The 19,314-nt window shown below is 45.1% G+C and overlaps 2 protein-coding genes across 10 annotated transcripts in view; one reads left to right on the top strand and one right to left on the bottom strand.

Annotated features, from left to right (window-relative positions):
- Window positions 1-12,573, top strand: part of map4k3b (mitogen-activated protein kinase kinase kinase kinase 3b) — an 82,920-nt gene extending 70,347 nt beyond the window's left edge. For 5 of the 9 annotated variants that reach the window (XM_035404151.1, XM_035404155.1, XM_035404149.1 and 2 more), the window contains 14 exons: window positions 1,174-1,280; window positions 2,357-2,398; window positions 3,552-3,636; window positions 4,346-4,425; window positions 4,513-4,573; window positions 5,398-5,515; window positions 5,631-5,689; window positions 6,221-6,324; window positions 6,772-6,943; window positions 8,401-8,469; window positions 8,953-9,045; window positions 9,935-10,005; window positions 10,323-10,378; window positions 10,874-12,573. In XM_035404151.1, the coding sequence (XP_035260042.1) occupies window positions 1,174-1,280; window positions 2,357-2,398; window positions 3,552-3,636; window positions 4,346-4,425; window positions 4,513-4,573; window positions 5,398-5,515; window positions 5,631-5,689; window positions 6,221-6,324; window positions 6,772-6,943; window positions 8,401-8,469; window positions 8,953-9,045; window positions 9,935-10,005; window positions 10,323-10,378; window positions 10,874-10,961 (1,205 nt within the window). In that variant the 3' untranslated portion in view covers window positions 10,962-12,573. The remainder of the gene's footprint in view (window positions 1-1,173; window positions 1,281-2,356; window positions 2,399-3,551; window positions 3,637-4,345; window positions 4,426-4,512; window positions 4,574-5,397; window positions 5,516-5,630; window positions 5,690-6,220; window positions 6,325-6,771; window positions 6,944-8,400; window positions 8,470-8,952; window positions 9,046-9,934; window positions 10,006-10,322; window positions 10,379-10,873) is intronic. The other 4 variants (XM_035404157.1, XM_035404150.1, XM_035404153.1 and 1 more) reach the window with 1 other exon arrangement.
- A 121-nt stretch (window positions 12,574-12,694) lies between these two features.
- On the bottom strand, window positions 12,695-18,079 carry LOC118220321 (retinol dehydrogenase 13-like). Its single transcript, XM_035404158.1, has 7 exons — window positions 17,917-18,079; window positions 17,156-17,274; window positions 16,143-16,298; window positions 15,555-15,659; window positions 14,817-15,029; window positions 14,517-14,618; window positions 12,695-13,638 (listed from the first exon to the last, which is right to left on the bottom strand). The coding sequence occupies exons 1-7, from the start codon at window positions 17,979-17,981 to the stop codon at window positions 13,337-13,339; spliced, it is 1,062 nt and encodes a 353-aa protein (XP_035260049.1). The 5' UTR covers window positions 17,982-18,079; the 3' UTR covers window positions 12,695-13,336.
- Between the last annotated feature and the right edge of the window lie 1,235 nt (window positions 18,080-19,314).

Here is a 19,314-nt window from a genome sequence, read left to right as displayed (position 1 = left end):
CACTCCTTCCATCTCTGCCCACTTAGCCCCTCCCCCTGCCCCCTGCTCCACTGTCCCGTCTCCAAAAGCAGCCATTTTGAATAGCTAGTTTTGTCCATTTCCCGTCAGTGTCATTGCTGTGTCTTGAGTCACCACGTCCTCCTGCTTTAATTAATGCTGCCTTCTGCTTGGCAGAAAAATTGACAAACGTAGCCAGTTAGTAGTAGTGGTAGCAGCGGACACGTTTGCATATGTATATTAAAACATCCTGTTCGCTTCTGTTATAAATAGAGCTTGATGCTGGAAATGTTGTAAGTGCATCGTTGTGGCCAATGCTTCGGGCTTGTTTTTTATATGCACAGTTTTTATGATGTGTTTTATATTCCGATTGGTTGCTTAATTGTGCAGTATACAAATATGAGCTATGGACCGTAGGAAGCCGTTCGCTTGTTCCCGTGTGCGTGCGTGCGTGCGTGCGTGCGTGCGTTGGAGCCGTCGCCCCACGCGCGCAGTGTTGCAGCTGAGCCTGGCAGCGTAACACGTTCTCCTCACACCTTGCAGAGCTGTGCGTCCGTTTCCTCTACGCTGTGAGTCAGCAGGCTGCGTGCCATCCAGATCACCGCTGAGCGGGGGGGCGTTACCACGGGCAACGCCAAATCCCTCGCTCGGCCAATAGGCGCGCACTTCCCCTCAGTTCCATTGTCGCTTTATTATTATTGTTATTACCAGTAGTAGCATTAGTGGAAGCAGTAGTATCACCTTTATTATTATTGTAATTTTTCAAATGTATTTATTCACTTAGCAGGCACTGTTATCTAGAGCAACATGCTCAGTTTTTTCCCCTCCGTTTAGCTGGACATTTTCGCTGTAGCGTTTAAGGTTAAGTTGTTCTAGCTCGGAGGTACAACAGCGGCGTCCCAACTGGCCACCGGACCTGCAGCCTCTCAGCCACGGTTCCAGTTCTCCATTACCATTATACTGCGCAGCATCCCAGCAGAGCCCTCCCATACGTGCGGTTTTTCCAGCAGTATAAAAGGGGTGAACGGTTTTTAAGCTCGGACGTGGTGCGATGCCCTTGTTCCTGCCGTTAGCGTAGCGCTCGGGAGGGGGGGGGGGGCAGATTGGGACGTGTGTTAAACTCTAGCTGCTCTGGTGAGAAAACAAATTAAGCAGGTTCTCTCTCCCTCTCTGTAGGCAATGGGGTGAACCCTTCTCATGTGAACGGAGAGAAGGATAAGCAGTCCACAGCGCCCCCTGCAGTCTCTGCGCAGAAGGAGAGGAAGGACATCCCGGTAACCAAGGCAAAAACCGAGCGGCTTCCTTGCAGATCACACGCACACACACACACACACAGCCCAAAAACCTGAGCAGCTTTGTTACAGATCTCTCTCTCTCTCTCTCTCATTCACTCACACACACACACACAGTACTCGCACGCACACACATACGCAACTGTTTCCATCGCAGTGAGTTGTGAGTTGGCTGAGTGAAGCCATCTCATCTTTGTCGTGTTGAATCTCGGAGACCCTGCCAGAATAAAGAAATCCTGAGACACCTCGCAGGGCTTGAGGAAGAATCGCGCCTGTTTGCAGAAAAGAGTCACGTCCTGGTTCTTTGACTTTGTCCTCAGTAGTACGCAGTTAGAAATCTCTCCATTTTTTATCAGTTTTCTGTTTGTTTACCAAGTTCAGCTGCTGGCTAATTTTATTTATTTATTTATTTATTTATTTATTGCTGTTTTCCTTTGATTTCTCACAGAACAGACTGTGTCCTGAATGCATTTAGTTGCTCTTTTTTGGGGGCGGGGGGGGACCCAAATTGTTGGACAGGCATTTTTAAAAGGCCCTGCGAGGGCCTTTAAATTGTTATGCCCTCAGTGTCTCCGACTAAATAATTTATTCTTCATTCTTGTACTCGTTATGGGAAGACTTTTTTGTTTTTTTTAAAGAACAGTTCAAATGAATCTCAGCCTGCAGTTTGTCGGTAGACGTTGAGTGTTAATTGGCTGCTCGGCTGCTGCTGCTTAGAGTCTTCAGAGAGAGGATCTTTGAGAGGGCGTTTTGTGTACCGCGTGTGGGAGCGAGATCATTAAAATGAGTAATATTTGTTTGCGTTGTGTGGTGGGTGTTTGGAAACTTATGCCTGTGCGTTGAGGTTTGTGGCTGCAATCGACAGATATTTGTGTGTGTGTGTGTCTGTGTATGTGTGTGTGTGTGCGTGTAATTAAATTGTAGGGTGTGTGTGTTTGGTGGGGAGTTCTAATTGAATGGTGCTGTGTGTGTAGGAATGTGTGGGTTTGAGCTGGTTTAATATCCTTTCTTGTTATTTTAGTATTTTTTCTCTGTTCACTCTGCTAATTAGGATCTTCTCTTTGCAGAAGCCAATCAGTAACGGCCTCCCGCCCACCCCTAAGGTCCATGTAAGTACCAGGAGTTGAAATTCGGCATTTCTGTTGGCTAGTTAAGGGGGGGGGGGGGGGGTCTTAAACTAGGGGGTTGGGACCCACTGGGGGGTCCTGGGGGTGGGCCCTGAGGGTCACAGTCCACGGCCATTAGTGTTTGTGGAAAATGATAAATGAATCACTGCATAACTGAACGAGTTTAATGTGCTACATGCACTGCATTAGCTACAGTGTAGGCACACGGTTGTTTGGACGTGATGTTAAGACAGAATTTCCAATTTCATCTCTGAACCAATGTTTGATCACATTTCAATATGAGGTGTGATCACAGTAACATTTATTTGCTCTGTAACTGGGTCCTGGGTTCATACAGTTTGGGAACCCCTATTGTGTGGGACTTTAGCAGCCATCTTGTCTTTTTTCTGTAGAACATTCCAGTGAAATACCTGTACATGGCTGCAGTTTAGTAAGGGAGAAGGGTCCAGCACAGTGCATTCGGTCATTAGGAGGACTTTGGGAACCACAGGCCGAATAGATTGAAGTCTGTTATCCCTTTGAAGAGTAGGTCATTTGGAATGTTCCAAGTCAGTGTTCTAGAACTCTGTTTAATTTTATTTACCAGCAGTGGTCGTTACATCAGGATTAGAATGTTCAGTAAAGAACATTCTAATCACATATTTGTAATCTTATGCCTTAAGGGGTTAAAGGGTGATAATTTGCCTTCGATCCTGGTTTCAGTTAACTCCATTCACAGTAAACAACGCTTGTCAATACTGCTGTGAAAAAAAAATGAAATGCTTTTATGTTGCTGTTTGGTCTTGTTTTCACATGCCTGCTGTACTGTTATGTAGTCTTTGAATGTGACATTTATTTTGTGACTGATGGGAGAGCAAAATTTTCCACTCTACCCTGTCAGATAAGAAGGGAATTTTCCACTCTACCCTGTCAGATAATAAGGGAATTTTCCACTCTACCCTGTCAGATAAGAGGGAATTTTTTTACTCTACCCTATCTGGGAATGTGAGAGTGTTTTAGGTAGAAAATCCATTTGTAAGAGCTGAACTGGGGTGGACTGGTCACATGAAACTGAAGAGGAACCGGGATAACAGAGCTGGCATCTGCTTTCCTGGCAGATATTTTAATAACACTCCTGCCTCTCTGTCCCTAACAGATGGGCGCTTGCTTCTCAAAGGTCTTCAACGGCTGTCCCTTAAAAATCCACTGCGCCACCTCCTGGATAAACCCGGACACGCGAGGTATTCTTCCCGCGATCTGAATGTGTCCCGCTAGAAATGTGGAAGCGTTCTGAACTTCAGCACCGGGCACCAGAGCTCCAGCTCAGTCCAGCCAGATCAAGAACTCAAGTTGCAATTCAAGTTCATGGAGATCTGGAAAAAAAAGAAAACATTGTTGAGCATTACGGCCGTTTTCCAGTCTCTGAAATGAATTTTGATTCATTTACTGAATTGAGTGAGTTTAAATGTAACTGACCTCCAAAGCGAGGCTGTGACTCAGAGCAGGATCAGTCAGAAGGTAAATATAAAGTCCAGCTTGTAATGAGGGTCCTCCTCCAGATTCATTTTCACTTCAGTACAGAAAGAAGCTTTGCAAGGCTTGCTTACTTAATTTCTTTTTCATATATGATGTTTGATATCTGCTGTTTGATAACTGGTGTTTGATATCATGTTTGATATCGTGCATATTTCACATAATGGTGGTTAAAGGGTGAGGCTGGTAATCTGCTGGCTGTAGCTAGGATTTCAGAAGCAAAATCTTCTTTCAGTAACTGAAGTCTGTACAAAACTGGACCAGAATAAAAACAGCTATAGCATTAACCAATGGCACTGTATTCACAATAGCCCTCCATGCTTATTGAAAGGGTGTTGATGGACATGTCAGTCAGAATTTGATCTATCATCACACCTGGTTCTTAACGTGCTTTTATTTTGAATTATTATTTTTTAGACCAGTATTTGATATTTGGCGCGGAGGAAGGCATATACACCTTAAACCTGAACGAGCTGCACGAGACCTCCATGGAGCAGGTGCGTAACCCCGGTAACGGACGCACGTCTGACAAAGCAGCCTTTATTTGGGCCCGACCGTGTGACCATTTCCTCTCTCCCCCTCAGCTCTTCCCTCGAAGGTGCACGTGGCTGTACGTGATGAACAACTGCCTGCTCTCCATATCCGGTGAGCCGAGCTTCAGACCCTCTTAAACGTTGCATCGATGCAGATCAGACCCTCTCAAACGCTGCATCGATGCAGTTCAAACCCCCCAACGCTGCATCGATGCAGTTCAGACCCTCTCATCCGCTGCATTGATGCAGTTCAGACCCTCTCAAACGCTGCATTGATGCAGTTCAGACCCTCTCAAACGCTGCATCGATGCGGTTCAGAACCTCTCAAACGCTGCATCGATGCAGTTCAGACCCTCTCAAATGCTGCATCGATGCAGTTCAGACCCTCTCAAACGCTGCATTGATGCAGTTCAGACCCTCTCAAACGCTGCATCGATGCAGTTCAGACCTCTCAAACGCTGCATCGATGCAGTTCAGACCCTCTCAAACGCTGCATTGATGCAGTTCAGACCCTCTCAAACGCTGCATTGATGCAGTTCAGACCCTCTCAAACGCTGCATTGATGCAGTTCAGACCCTCTCAAACGCTGCATCGATGCAGTTCAGACCCTCTCAAACGCTGCATCGATGCAGTTCAGACCCTCTCAAACGCTGCATTGATGCAGTTCAGACCCTCTCAAACGCTCGATTGATTTACTGCTTCCCTCGCTGCGGGAAAGAGGAAGTTCTCCGGCTTGAGACGGATTTTGTGCGTTCAGCGGTGAGACGTTTCTCCGGGCTGCGAGGGACGTGGCCTTGATCAGTCATGATTATCTGGGACGTGAACTGAAGCGCTGCATTTCTTAATCATGGCTTCATTTCTGTGTGTGTGTGTGTGTGTGTGTGTGTGTGCGCATGTACATGCGTGCATTTGTGCGTGTGTGTCTTCCCCCCACAGGAAAAGCATCACAGCTCTACTCACACAACCTAGCGGGTCTGTTCGAATACGCACGACAAATGCAGAAGCTGCCTGTCGCCATACCGACCCACAGACTTCCCGACAAGATCATTCCCAGGTTAGCGTGACCGGAATTCTAATTTCATTGTAATTTCATTGTAACGTGAACATGCCTATTTTGTTACAGCTACAAAAGTTAACTGATCGGCTGAGTCTGATTTCTGTGGTTACAGGAAGTTTGCAGTATCCAATAAAATTCCAGATACAAAGGGATGCCAGAAGTGTTGTGTAGGTGAGTGTTCTATGAACAGGTGTGATTGACGCTACCGTGACGACCTTACACAGGTGGGTGTAGGTGGGGTACATTTTTAAGCTAGGCTACGTTTTAATAAAGGGTGCCACTCACTAAGTCTGGGGACTGCTGTTCCAAAGCTGCTCTAGGTTCTGTTGTCATGGTTTCTGTTCTGTTCTGCTGCCGCCACCTCCCGCAAAGCCATGTGGCGTATTTCACGTCGCTATGGAGACAGTCCTGTCTCTCCAGCGTGTTCTGAAAGCGGTGAAGTAAAAGAAAAAAAGAAATAGCCACATACCCCCCCCCCCCCCACACACACACACACACACACACAAACACACGCGCGCACACACACACACACAGCGTCACTCTGCTGAGTTATTTTTAGAGAGACAGGCTCATATGCATTCCGGGGGGTTTGACGAGCCTGGCGGTCTGTGATTGGCTGGCGGCGTTGACGGTGATTAACGGCCTGCTTTTACAGTGATTGACAGCCTTCCCCCCCCCCCCCCCCGTGTCTCTCTGCTCCAGTGCGGAACCCGTACACTGGTCATAAGTACCTGTGCGGCGCGTTCCAGTCCAGCGTGGTGCTGCTCGAGTGGGTGGAGCCCATGCAGAAGTTCATGCTCATCAAGGTAAGGCTGTCAGACGGTCCACGGAACAGCGGTCGTTGGACAGATATTCCTGTCAGCACTGAAAGCTGAAGGTTCCCACCAGTATTAGTAAATCCAGTGTATGTGATATTCGGTAGTAGTTTTTCAGTGACTTTATTTGTTTAGATTTGAGATGCTTGAACCTGGGCATTGAGCACAGAAAGCGTTAATCTGAAATGGTTGAAGACATGCATATAAATACCCCAAAATTAATCATTTTTTAAAAATGTATTTATTTATTTATTTATTTATTTATTTATTTATTTTTACTTTGGCCTTCTATTACTCTCAAATCCAAATTGCAGGAGTGCGCTGCAAAAAAAATAATTCACACTTGATTTGGCTGTCCCAGTTTTAATGGAGGGCGCTTTATTTTGCATTGAGGGATGAGTATTGAATGAGACCTGACTGTCCGACCCCCCTCCCCAGAACATAGACTTCCCTCTGCCGTGCCCCCTGGAGGTGTTTGAGATGCTGGTGGTCCCGGAGCACCAGTACCCTCTCATCTGCATGGCCGTCAGCAAGGGCACCGAAACCAACCAGGTGGTCCGCTTCGATACCGTCAACCCCAACTCCGCCTGCTCCTGGTTCACAGAGTCAGGTAGGGTTCGCCCAGCCTGGGAGCCTGACACGTGATACGCTAGCATAGCTAAGTGCCTGCTGGGTCGGGGAATGTGTTAGCATAGCCAAGTACCTGCTGGGTCTGGGAATGTGTTAGCGTAGCTAAGTACCTGCTGGGTCGCGGAATGTGTTAGCGTAGCTAAGTACCTGCTGGGTCGGGGAATGTGCTAGCGTAGCTAAGTACCTGCTGGCTCGGGGAATGTGATAGCATAGCTAAGTACCTGCTGGGTCGGGGAATGTGCTAGCATTGCTAAGTACCTGCTGGGTATGGGAATGTGTTAGCATAGCTAAGTACCTTCTGGGTCTGGGTATGTGCTAGCATTGCTAAGACCTGCTGAGTACACTGGGTTCAATCTTAACAGTTTTTTTCTGTTAAGCCATGAGAGCCATTACTTCTCAATAACAAGAACTATGATTGGCCGTTATCGGACTTGCAAGAAGAGTATGTTGTGTTTTTATTTTTAAGTTGCTTTATTTTTGATGCAGTGAGCCACTAAGTAGGAAAGGCTACTTGCAGACCTCTGACATCACTGCTAGCTCAGTATCGGTACGGTTAATCGCCGGGGGGGCAGAGCGAAGGTTTCAGTCAGGGTGCTCGCTGTAGCATTAGTGCCGCTCTGGCAGTGCATTGTGGGAACATGGCTCTGAAACGCACCTGCGGGCTACAATCTGGAATCTTTTACATGTCTTTTTTCTTCTTCTTTTAAAAGAAAAAAAAAATCCAGGCTTGAGAAGCGCTGTCATAATGACAGCGTTTTAACGGGGCGATGGGGTGTGTAACGACGGGGGCCCCCTGTAGAGATAATAGAGAGGAGCCCGCCCGCCTGCCAGACGTTAGCGAACGACGCGAAAATCGCGCACTGATGTAAGCCGAATGAAATATGTATGAGGCGGGGGGGGGAAAAAAATCAGCGTTGGGGTCTAGTCCCAGAAGAAGCTGCATTAAACAGCTTTCTCGCCCCCCCCCCCCCCCCCCCCCAAGTGCCCTTTTCAGAAGAGCGGACAGTCCGAGATCTGCGGTAATCTCCCTTAGCTTAGCGCACACCTAGGCAGTTCTGCCCCAGTAGGGAAAAGAACAGCCTTGTCTAACGCTCACGGCTGTCGACACGTTCGAGGAAGAGGCCACGATTTAAAAATTGCCTTAAACTAGCTAGAATGTTGAAGTTACCCAGTGTTTCACCGACCCTTAGTAATCTACCATCGACTACACCGCGCCTAGGCCAAATACATAATCAAAATATATTTTAGATGCCGGTAATATTTTACAAAGTTCCTGCAGGTGAGTTTTTCCACCAAACATGCTGCTGAAAAATGTCCAATCTTACAAAAGAATTTTGGTTTGAAAATGCATGTGTTGTTCAACAGATGCCAGTAACCTGCAGGAATTTCATCATTTTCATCATGACTCCTGCTGTATGTCTTGTGCTTCTCTCTTAGATGCACCACAGACCTGTGTCATCCATGTCACCCAACTGGAGAAGGACACCATCTTGGTCTGCCTCGACCGTGAGTCTCGTCTTCAGGAGATCATTATTATTTTATTGGAAAAACAGAATTCAGCACCTGGTTTATCTCCCTGTATGTGCTAAAACAAATTATTCAAACAATAGAAGTTAACAATTCGAAGACAAAATCACGTAAAATGTGATTTTTATAACAATATGAAACTATTTCTGAAGAGGTAGTATCAGATTCCAATAATGTTGTAACCCATGCCAAGGTCAGAGGTCAGAAATTCACCATTTATGGTTTAATTTATGTCTCTCATTGTGGCTGAACTGAGCCGATCATCTGGATTTGAATGAGGAGATTGATTGACATGCGGCGCTGAGGTTCGTTGTTATGGGATACCTGGGCTCAGGGTCGCCATCTTTCCCCTAGGCTGCAGGGAGGCACTCAGTACTTCATGGATTTCATAGATTCGGACCACAGTGTTGTTATTTTCTGTTCTAAGGTCCTGATCTCCTCTTCTCGTTTTCTCCTCTCCAGGGTGCATTAAGATCGTGAATTTGCAGGGCAGGTTAAAGTCCAGCAAGAAGCTGTCGGCCGAGCTCACCTTTAACTTCCAGATCGAGTCGATAGGTGAGTTGCCATGTGCTTAAACCCAGGCCTGCAGTGGGATCCAATCTGATTGGTTCTGCCAAGTTTGAGCAGCTATTTTGGGCCATTATGCAGCCTGGTCAGGTTCATTGCGCTGTAAGGTTATGAGCAGCCTGGTCAGGCTCATGGTAGTCTAAGGTTATGAGCAGCCTGGTCAGGCTCATGGTAGTCTAAGGTTATGAGCAGCCTGGTGCTACGTTCTGAGCGCTATCCCACAGTGCTGCTACGTCTATGAGCACCATGCGAAAAGCTGAAGCCTGTAAATAATTAAGCTGATGTGAAATGTAAGCAGTATAGGTAGCTCTGGCTAAAGCTGTCTCCAAAGCAAATTAGCAGTGAAGTGTAATCATTGCTAAATCAGTTTAGAACAGTCTGCCCGACCAGGGCTGTGGCCCCGCGACCTTTGACCCATAGACTTCACCTCTTAATGGAATTTTCTGAAAACTTTGTTCCAATTCACAGTCACGACTGTAACTCATTTAGTCACCTGTCAGGTTCTCTTGTTCCCACCAGATTGCTGAATTAATCTGCCTTTTTTTTCTGTAATGAACTCATTTTCGTTTTTTTACGCTGTAAAGACCCCGCGTGTGCGACAAGCATTTTCATTTCAGGGGCGAAGATTGTTTTCTGGCAGCGGGGATTTAATTTAATCAGTGCACTTCTCGCTCTGTTCCTTTTTGCTGAAATTTGAGTGTGATTGGCGTGGAACAAAATGACCTTTTTTTATTTGTGTGTGTGTGTGTGTGCGCCTGTATGTTGGGGAAGGGGGAGTTGTGAAGACAGCGGTCTTGCAGAGAGGTAATATCTTTGTATCAAGGTGTGGCCTTTTCCTTTCAAAAGAAATAGCTGTGTGAAAATGTTTCTCTTGTAGTGTGTCTCCAGGACAGTGTGTTGGCCTTCTGGAGGCACGGAATGCAGGGGCGGAGCTTCAAGTCCAATGAGGTACATGTGCGGCCTGGTAGTTCTGCATAACCTTCCAAATCTTTACATCTGTCTCTTAAGGTAGTCTCCTCTAAAATCTGAAGCTGTAGTTTTCTAAATATTCATTATTGACCAAATTTGATGAGTCCATTTGTGTATCTTGTTCCAGAAATGCGGCCATTGATCATGTATCTTGTTCCAGAGATGCCGCTGTTAATCGTGTAGCTTGTTCCAGAGATGTGGCTGTTAACCTTATATCTTGTTCCAGAGATGTGGCTGTTGACCTTATATCTTGTTCCAGAGATGTGGCTGTTGATCGTGTCTTTATACTCCCGCAGATCACGCAAGAGATTTCTGATAACACAAGAATTTTCCGGCTCTTGGGATCAGACAGGTGAGTGAGCTTACAGTAGGAGTGGAGCCTTTTCACACAAGCTTTGCTCACAAGCTCATATTTAATTGCGATTAGAGTACCAAAAAGCATGACTTAAAAACAGTCAAAAACCATTTATTTGATTGTGAAAAGACCCTTGCTTCCAGAGAGAATAATAATGCAACATTACTTACTGAAGACTCATTGAAGATGTGAAGCATCTTTGAGCCGAGTGTTGCTACACATCATCTTTACCAGAACATTGCTGCCACCCGGTGGCAATATAAATGAATTGCATGGGGAAGTGCATTTCATTGTTTCGGGCTTTGAGTTCTCAAAATGTAATAGATGCTGTACGCACTCTCTGTGCATCTTAATGTCAGATGTCGGTAAACTAACAGGTTGTCTGTTGGTTGACTTGTAGAACAGGTGTACTGTAGGACCCCCCCCCCCCCCTCACAGGTAGGCGGACTGGTGGTGGGGGGCACGTTTGCGAATGATTATGTCACTTTTCAGAGTGGTGGTACTGGAGAGCAGGCCAACGGACAATCCCACAGCGCATAGCAACCTCTACATCCTGGCGGGACACGAGAACAGTTACTGAGCGCAAAGCATTCTGGGATTGCGTCGGGCCAGAGAACACGCCTCCTGCTCTGCTTCGGACACACCTCTTCATCATGGGAGTGACATGGGACTTGTCAGTTTTGTTTTTTTTGTTTTTTTAATAATTTTTTTTATTTATTGTGGCATGTTAAAGAAAGGCTTTTCTTTTTTTAATATATATATTTTTAAAAAGTGTTGCCACCACTTAGTATCTTATGCTACCACACAAGTGCTTAATAGACTTATATTTAATTGTTGTAAATATTAATGTAGTATTTTTTTGACGCGAGCAGATTTGAAGTTGTACACTAAAGACTGGTAATGTAGATATCTGTGCATATATGCTGTACAGTTATCCAGGCTGTATAGGTGTAAAGGTGCGGTGTGTGGCGTAAATAGATGGGGTACTACTTTAAAAGGGCTCCTCTTCCCAGGTCATGTTCGGGAGTACCACCGTACAGGTACCCCGAAAAAGTAATCCCGGAAGAAGTGCCCGTCCTATTAACACTGATGTTTTTATTTTCGGATTTCAATGGAGAGATTTATTCCTTCAGATATGGAGCCCTGGGCTTCTTTTTATAATACAGAAATTTCAAATCTCTGTTGTCCACCCATTTTAAAATGCCTATGTTTTATAATTATGTGGCATACACTGGTTTTTGAACCTTTGCACAAAAACAGCTGATGAGTTTTTATAGAAGCAATGATGTGTTTATATATGTATCTGTGTATATGTGTGTACAGAGAGAGCATGTACGCGCATATATGGGTATATGTACCAGACCTGGGTCAAATACCTTTTTGTTTTCAAATACTTTTCTGTGCTCTATTGATCTTGCCTGGTGTAATTGAGCCTGCCACAATATGGCAAGAAGGCGGGGTTTGCGCTTTTTGAGAGTATTTAATTGGTTCCATACACCAGACAAGATCAGTAAAGCGTAGAAAAGTATTTGAATCCAAAACAAATGCGTATTTGACCCAGGTCTGATAAGTACGTGTGCACATGCATTGCATCGCTGTTTGAGTATACACATCGATATACGTTCTGTGCTAAATGCTGTGACTGGAGTTCTGTCGCTCCGGTTTACAAAAACACACAGCAGTCTTGTTGTTACTGACATAAAGTGAGATGAAACTGTGCTTACGAAGCTGAAGAATAACACACTATTCCAAACGAGCTGTAACCGTAGATCCGTTGTCCAGTGGTACTATTGAATAACACTTGTCTTAACTATGGTAGTACTTCCTCGGTGTCGGCCATAACGTCGGCAGTTGGATATTCAAACCTAAGACGAACATTCCCTTGCTTACACGATCTTTCTTTTGCTTTTAAAACGTTATGCCAAAATTTTTTTTTTTTTTTTTTCGTGTTCCGTTAAGTAATGGCCAAAATAATTTGGGTGTCTACCTCGTGCAATGATGAAAAAGGCACCAGCAGTTTCTGCCGGTGAATAAAGAGTTTCCCTTTCCTCCACTGTAGAATTCTTCCATTGGGTTTTTTCCCTGAACTAAAAAAAAGAAAACATTTCTTTTCATTATTTCAGCATTATAACATTTTCATATTGCAAAGCGTAATGTATATACTGTAAAATAAAAAATCTGTTGGTTTTACATACAGTATTACTGCCTGCTTTCCTTTGAAAGTGTGGGGTCACTGAAACATCAGCGTGGAGAAGACAGAAGAGGCTTGTTCTCGCAGCCACACAAAACCGAGATAATGACACAAACAGATGCTTATTCCATACGCTTTCATATATTTGACAAGCATTATTTACATATTTAGCAGAAGGCACAAATTGAAAAGGGCAGTTTAACAAACCAAGATCAACAACCGTTTCCAATACGCAAAAGGTACAGATACCGATTATTTGGACGCTTGTTATCCATCGTAGATTAACTGTGTTCTACAAGTAAGCTCAAACCTTTCCATTCAGGCAAGGCCTTGCTTGGTATGCGGTGTCATTTCCATTACAAGAGCCAAACCTGAAGTAGAAGCGAGCTTTCCTCCCTTTTATCGAGGCCCACGATTTCATACTCTGAGCTCGGGGGTAGCTTTAGCCAGCGCATTATAATCGGTCAGTGGTTGAGTCAGCTTGAATCGACGGCTCCACCTGTACCTCCCGCCTGCACAAGATCTGTCCGATTTGTCAGAAGTAGCTGACCACTGGTCTGGCATAGCACATCCACGGAGGCTGGGTGGACCTACTCCCTCGCTTATGAGCATCAATCTGGTCAGGCTCGCAGTACCATACTGTTATGAGCAGCCAAGTCAGACTCACAAGGTTATGAACCTGATGAGTGAGGCTAATATTTTTATAACTCCATACTGTTCTGGCACTTTCCCAGGCATTTCTCTGTTCAGTCCTGGGGTGGAGTTCAGGCCTGCTGGGGGACTGCAGGGAGAGGCGCGGGGTGGTGTTTTTGGGGAGGGGGCGTGGCCTGGCGCGCGGTCTCCTCGGTGGGCGTGGCCTCTGCCCGCTCCAGCCCCACCAGCGCCGCGCTGACCTCCCACAGCCTGCGGGCGGCGTCCTCGTCCAGCGCCCGCGGCGCCGGCTCCTTCTCCCGCAGGACGTCGTAGTAACGCCCCGACACGCCCTCCAGCTCCTCCGCCACCGCCAGGAACACGCTGGGCTGCGCCCCCTGCTGGGGAGTCTTCACCAGCAGGGAGAAGAATGGGTCTGGGGGGGGGGGGAGGGTGGGTGGAGGCAGAAGCAGAGGCTGTTGGGAAGGTTCTTCTGCTTTCATCAGGAAGTGCCCAAAACACCTCATACGGAGGCACAAGGCCTGGGTGAGTCTTTAAGCACATATACGCATGTACACACACACACACACATGCATGCATGTAAACACACGCACACGCAAACAGATTTTGCACTCTGGCAGTTGATAGGAGGACAGAACGTTAAGCAATAAAGCCAAATACTATTGGCCCCCAGAGACATTTAGGATCTTAATGTATTTTCTGCTTAATCGGGAAAAAGCACATCTTGGCACAGCAGATCTCCAGACCGCATCATAAAGGCACGGAGCGCGTTTGGTGCACTCAACATGAACAGACAGAACAGACTGGACTCGCTACCATAGCTACGGTCAGTGATCCCCGGTGAGAGAACATTAAGGTCAGGTAGAGCTGCAGCAATGTCATGTGATTTTGAGACTAACCTGGTGCCTTCCCTCTGTTATAGGAAATGGGGGGGGGGGGGGGGGTGAATGCAACAAGGTATCTAATAACAGCATAAGTTTAGCTATTACTGTTATTCTCCATTTCAAAGAGAGATCTGCAGTCAGCTCCTTCCTTTTTGACCAAAACAAACTGTAGTATAATGGGGAGAAAATGTGGACTTTAACTCAGAGGTTGCAGGTTTGATTCCCAGGTGGGTCACTGTCGTTGTTCCCTCAAGCATGGTGGCTTGACCTGAATAGTTCTAGTAAATATCCAGATGTATAAATTGATTACATGTAAACAAAGTAAGCTATGCACTGTAAGTCTGTAAATGCCTAAATGTACAGTATGCATGTTTGTGTGCACTCTGTGTAGTCCAGGTGGAGGTCTTACTGAGGACTGAGCTGGAGAATGCGGACTGGTGTAAGCCGGTGTGTCTCCCCAATTCTGTAGCCACCACCCCAGGGTGCAGCACGTTCACCGTCACCCCAGAACCTGTAACAGTTGCAGAACTGCAGTTGAGGGAAACTCTCCCCTTGCCGCCATTTCGTTTTAGTCCCAACAGAGAAATACGTTGTAGAAACAAAAGGGTTTTTTGAGACCCTTCAGATACTTCAATAAAATGAAATGAGACAGGAAATGACAGATACTCAGTGATCTCATGCTGATTTGGGCACAAAATGGCTGACTTGCCTTGCAGCCTCTTGGCCAGTTCCCTGGTGAACAGCACATTGGCCAGTTTGCTCTGGCAGTAGGCCTGCTTGGTGTCGTACTTCTTCCTCTCCCAGTTGAGGTCGTTGAAGTCCATCTCGCCCATGATGTGCGCCAGCGAGGACAGGTTTATGACCCGGCTGGGGGCGGAGCTCTTCAGCTTCTCCAGCAGCAGGTTCGTCAACAGGAAGTGGCCTTGGCACGGGACAGTGACTGTGCTAAAAACGCTCCAATCCAAACCTCACACCACAGATTCTGTATAGGCACCAGATGGTCAACTCTGTTTTCTTAACACACTGAAAGTTCTGTCTGTACTGTTGTAGCTGAAAAAATATTTTTGATGCATCTCCTGAAAATTAATTAAAGGGCGGATAGACCTAGTTCAATTCTGTGAGAATGAACATTCTGTACTGCAATATAGCAACTGTAAACCACTCACATGGGTACATTCGATTCTTTTTTTTAGAGGAACCAATAATTCCATTCTGTTCTCATCCAAATTATTGCGAGAAAGTTTGTACTTTCTTCAGGCAAGACAAACAAAATTATTATTTAAATTATGAATTCTCACTAATTAACAGTGTATGATACCTCTCGGGGAACAAGATTACTTTAATGAATGTGTTAAATACAAATACGTCGTAGGTTTGAGATGTGTACTGCTTATATTTTTCAGCAACGGTCCTTTTACATGATGGAGAAAAAGCTGAGTTGGCTTACCCAAGTGGTTCACCCCAAACTGCACTTCAAAGCCATCCTCAGTCTTCCAGTTTGGACACCTCATTACCCCTGCGTTGTTTATCAGTATATCCACATGCTCCTCCTCTGAAACAAAGCACATCTCTGTCAAACCTCTACGCAATGATCCATGTTCAACAGCAACGCATTACAGCCCCCAAACGGGAAAGACTGCAGTCCTTATCACTACACATTGCAAATGGCGGTTGGCTAATAAAACAGCCAATTATTACAATCACTCGATTAGCCAATTAGCCATTAGCAATTAGCCTACAGCCACCACCCAGGTATTTGGTGCGCTCCATCTCAAGCACACCTGATACAATGAATGAAGCCCTCAATTACTTTATCAGGTGTGCTTCAGGTTGAAAACGGTAACACCTGGAAGCAGCTGGGGGACACAAAGGCAGCCTTCAGTAGTCTGTGAGCGTACTAAGGGTATACATTTTTAAGAGCAGAAGTTGGTATGAAATCCAGAAACGGATAAGACCCTCCTGATTTAGCCCACTCAGGACAGGCAGTCTGGTAGAGCCATTGTGTTTAGCTGTCTGACTGAAACGGATTTCTCACCCTGGTTGATCCTGTCTGCGAATTCGCGGATGGACTTGATGGAGGCCAGGTCAATATGGCGGGCGTGCACGTGGCTGTTCAGCGTCTGTCCGCGGATCTCCCTGGCGGCCGCCTCGCACTTCACCATGTCCCGACATCCCATAATAATCCTTCCCCCTTTTCCAGAAATAAGTGTGGAGATGGTCATGGAGCCAGGGGAGCAGGGCGGCAACAGTAACATCTTTAAAGACGAGCTCATCCTTCTCAGTGCATGTGTACAAGAAGTGAATAAAATAATGGAAACAATGCACCAAGAGTGAAGGGCTCTGCTGGTTCTTTAATGCTGGCACAGTGCATTTTCCTGGCATGGTTTGGGTGCACTCATACCCTTAAAGGCACGGCTGGTGTGCATTACTACTTTTGGGTACTGAGGGTGCTCATCTATTTTTCCCATATTAAAGCATTTCTTTCGCACAGTGATGCCACCGCATTTGAACTGATGGGAAATGGGAAATTCAGGAATGACGCCTGAAACTGCGTCTTCCGCTTCCACCAGCTCAGGGTGAGTTTATTGACTTTCTGGTGGAAGAGTGGTGAGATGTCCCTCCTGTAGAATTACACACGCTGGCACTCTATGATGGTGAACGCATGTGGTGATGGTCATGTCTAGCAGCCTGTTAAATTATTTTAAATTGGTGTCTCCATTTTTAAGTTCACAGACCTCATACACAAATTGCAACATGTTTTGTTTGTGCTAAAGTGCTCATTTTGTGCTAAGACACTGCCTTTAATCACATACCTGGATTTCTCCCAATCTCTTTTCCATTATCATTAAGAACCACACACTGCATTATAACATTGAGAATGTAATCATCCTCAATGTCATGAAGGTGTGGAAAGTGCTGGACTAAGTCTAAACTAAACCTGTAGAATAAAATAATTAAAATCACAGCTCCTGAATTAGCCTCTAAGTGAACTAGCCGTGTCAGTATGCATTACAGGAGTGCTAACAGCAAGCCTCTTTTATTCTTTACCTCTCTTGGCCAGTTCCCTAGCAGTCTCTTTTCCTAATCCTGTATTTGCGCCGGTGATGACAACAGTCTTCCCTTTGATCTTGGCTTTACTTGGACACGTGCCACCAGTAACATAATCCCTTCAGGGACAAAAAAAAATTAAGAGAAATTAAATAATGCAATTATGAGTGTAGTTAATAGTGAAATATGACAGATGCGTTTCCCCATATTTTCATCAAGTGGCCAGATAGCTCACTCGCAATAAGATGACTAAACTGAACTGTAATGTAGCTAAACTGCCGAAAAAATGGTTGTTCTCCAATCACTGTGCAGTGACAGGTTCTTCCAGCAATTCAACCACATAATCCCCAACGCCACTTAAAAATGAATCACATCACCAAACAAAGAGCGTTACAGGTAGATCTCCCCAGGTGACTAAATCTCTCACTGACTGCCAAGCTTTCCAAGCTCTCGCCCATCAAAATGATAGTCTGCTTTCTGACTATGGACATTCATCACTTAAAAATGCGCAACTGGGCTGTCATACTGTTTACGAAAACAGTGCCGTTTCAGTCTCTCGCAATTCAACAAGTGTACAGTAAAGAGGTAGCTAAATGTGGACCGACTAAACGTAGATCGGGCACGTTATAGTTAGCTTTAGCTTGGCTAACGGCAAATTGGAATTTTGTCCAAAAGTGACCTGCTGCAGACGTGCGGCCGGTAAATATATAGCTACCATAACCAGTCAGGTATTTACCCCAAAAACTGTAACATTAACTTACTTTAACAGAACACCACATCCAACTACTGTCCCCACCACCGATACAGGCAGTATATATCTATTCATTATGTTCGGAGTAGGAAAGCAAATGTCATATGAAGCGGCTTCCAGGTTATACAAAATAAATTTGCTCGTGTGTTTCCTCTCATGCAAGGTCGCTTCCGCTGATTGGTACGCTAACCAGCTGATGTCAGCCAGCCTCAGAACATCTAACCAATCATAACATCAGAGTTGTATGGACGCAACAAAGTTCCCCACTTGAAAGATGGGAGTTGAAGTTCATCGCTTGCAAAAATTCCGCGCTGTTTGTTTCACTATATTTTGGTTAGCGACTAGCTAAACGCAGCTTAAGTTGCATGAAATTGTCTGAATGCATGAATTCATCTCGTTTACACTTCGTATACATTCTGTCATGTGGGGAAGACAGAGTACACTTGGAACACCTTTTTATGATTTCTGAATAGATATGTGGATTTCAGAATTAAATGAGTGCTGGTCTCTGTCAGCGCTTGCTGGCCTGATTTTGGTGCTTTGTGACTGTGAGTACAATTGTAGCTCTACGTTTTATCTCTACCCAGCTAACCACTTTGGACATTTGCTCGATTTGACAAAAAGATAGCATCTTGACATGTCAGAAAAGATGCCTTTTTATAGATGACACATCAGTGATCATAACTATCTAAGTTTAATTTTATGGTCACATAAGCATAAGAATCTATCCAAAAGCAAAGTTAGGTAAGAACAGATTTTCTCTTATATCTTTGGAGCTAAAGTCATAAATCTTTCAAATTGCCCACGTAGAAAGAGGATGATACTACACATGTACAGAGCTAACATGACAGTTCAAGTTTATAATACAAAGAAGATATTTAGCATGTTACATCTGTACTACTGTTACAACTGTACGTAGTCTCTCCCCTATATCGATGTGGCCACTTCCATGTTCAACTGCATGTGCCTGGTTATCCTTGGATAGCACACCTGTATTAAAATGCATAATATCTACAAGTCAGAGATTCCAATAAATCCAAAAAGTAAAGAATGATGTTTATTTAATGGATAACCTCACGGTATGTTAATTGTTATGGGTAAAGCAAATAATATATTTAACAGAACGGTTATAGAGTAAACATAATCACCCAAAGATTCGATAATTAATTGGAGACAGAAACCGCAAAAATATCTATCAGTCAAAACTTAATCTGTATGATTAAATTGGTCCAAATTCTACCCGCATCTCATAAAGCGCACATATTAGGCCAATCAGTGCGACTCCGCGTAGCTGGCGGTGCTGTTCGTAGATCACTGCTGTTGCAATGCTTGATTTCTCAGGGATGTATTACTCGGGTCTGTGACCCTTTCAGTCTCGTTCCCATTCCGTGTGGGGGGAGGGCGCGAG

This window comes from Anguilla anguilla, chromosome 2 (assembly GCF_013347855.1).
Source record: "Anguilla anguilla isolate fAngAng1 chromosome 2, fAngAng1.pri, whole genome shotgun sequence".
Taxonomy (NCBI): Eukaryota; Metazoa; Chordata; class Actinopteri; order Anguilliformes; family Anguillidae; genus Anguilla; species Anguilla anguilla.
Note: the sequence above shows the minus strand (reverse complement) of the source record. Positions and strands in the feature narration are given on the sequence as shown.

Excerpts from the sequence above, each read along its gene's own strand:
- LOC118220321 (XM_035404158.1), bottom strand. The coding sequence starts at position 17,981 with ATGAATAGATATATACTGCCTGTATCGGTGGTGGGGACAGTAGTTGGA. Across the intron at positions 17,275-17,916 it reads GGATGTGGTGTTCTGTTAAA|GGATTATGTTACTGGTGGCA; the intron begins GTAAGTTAATGT and ends TTGTCCCTGAAG. Across the intron at positions 15,660-16,142 it reads CGCAGACAGGATCAACCAGG|AGGAGGAGCATGTGGATATA; the intron begins GTGAGAAATCCG and ends GCTTTGTTTCAG.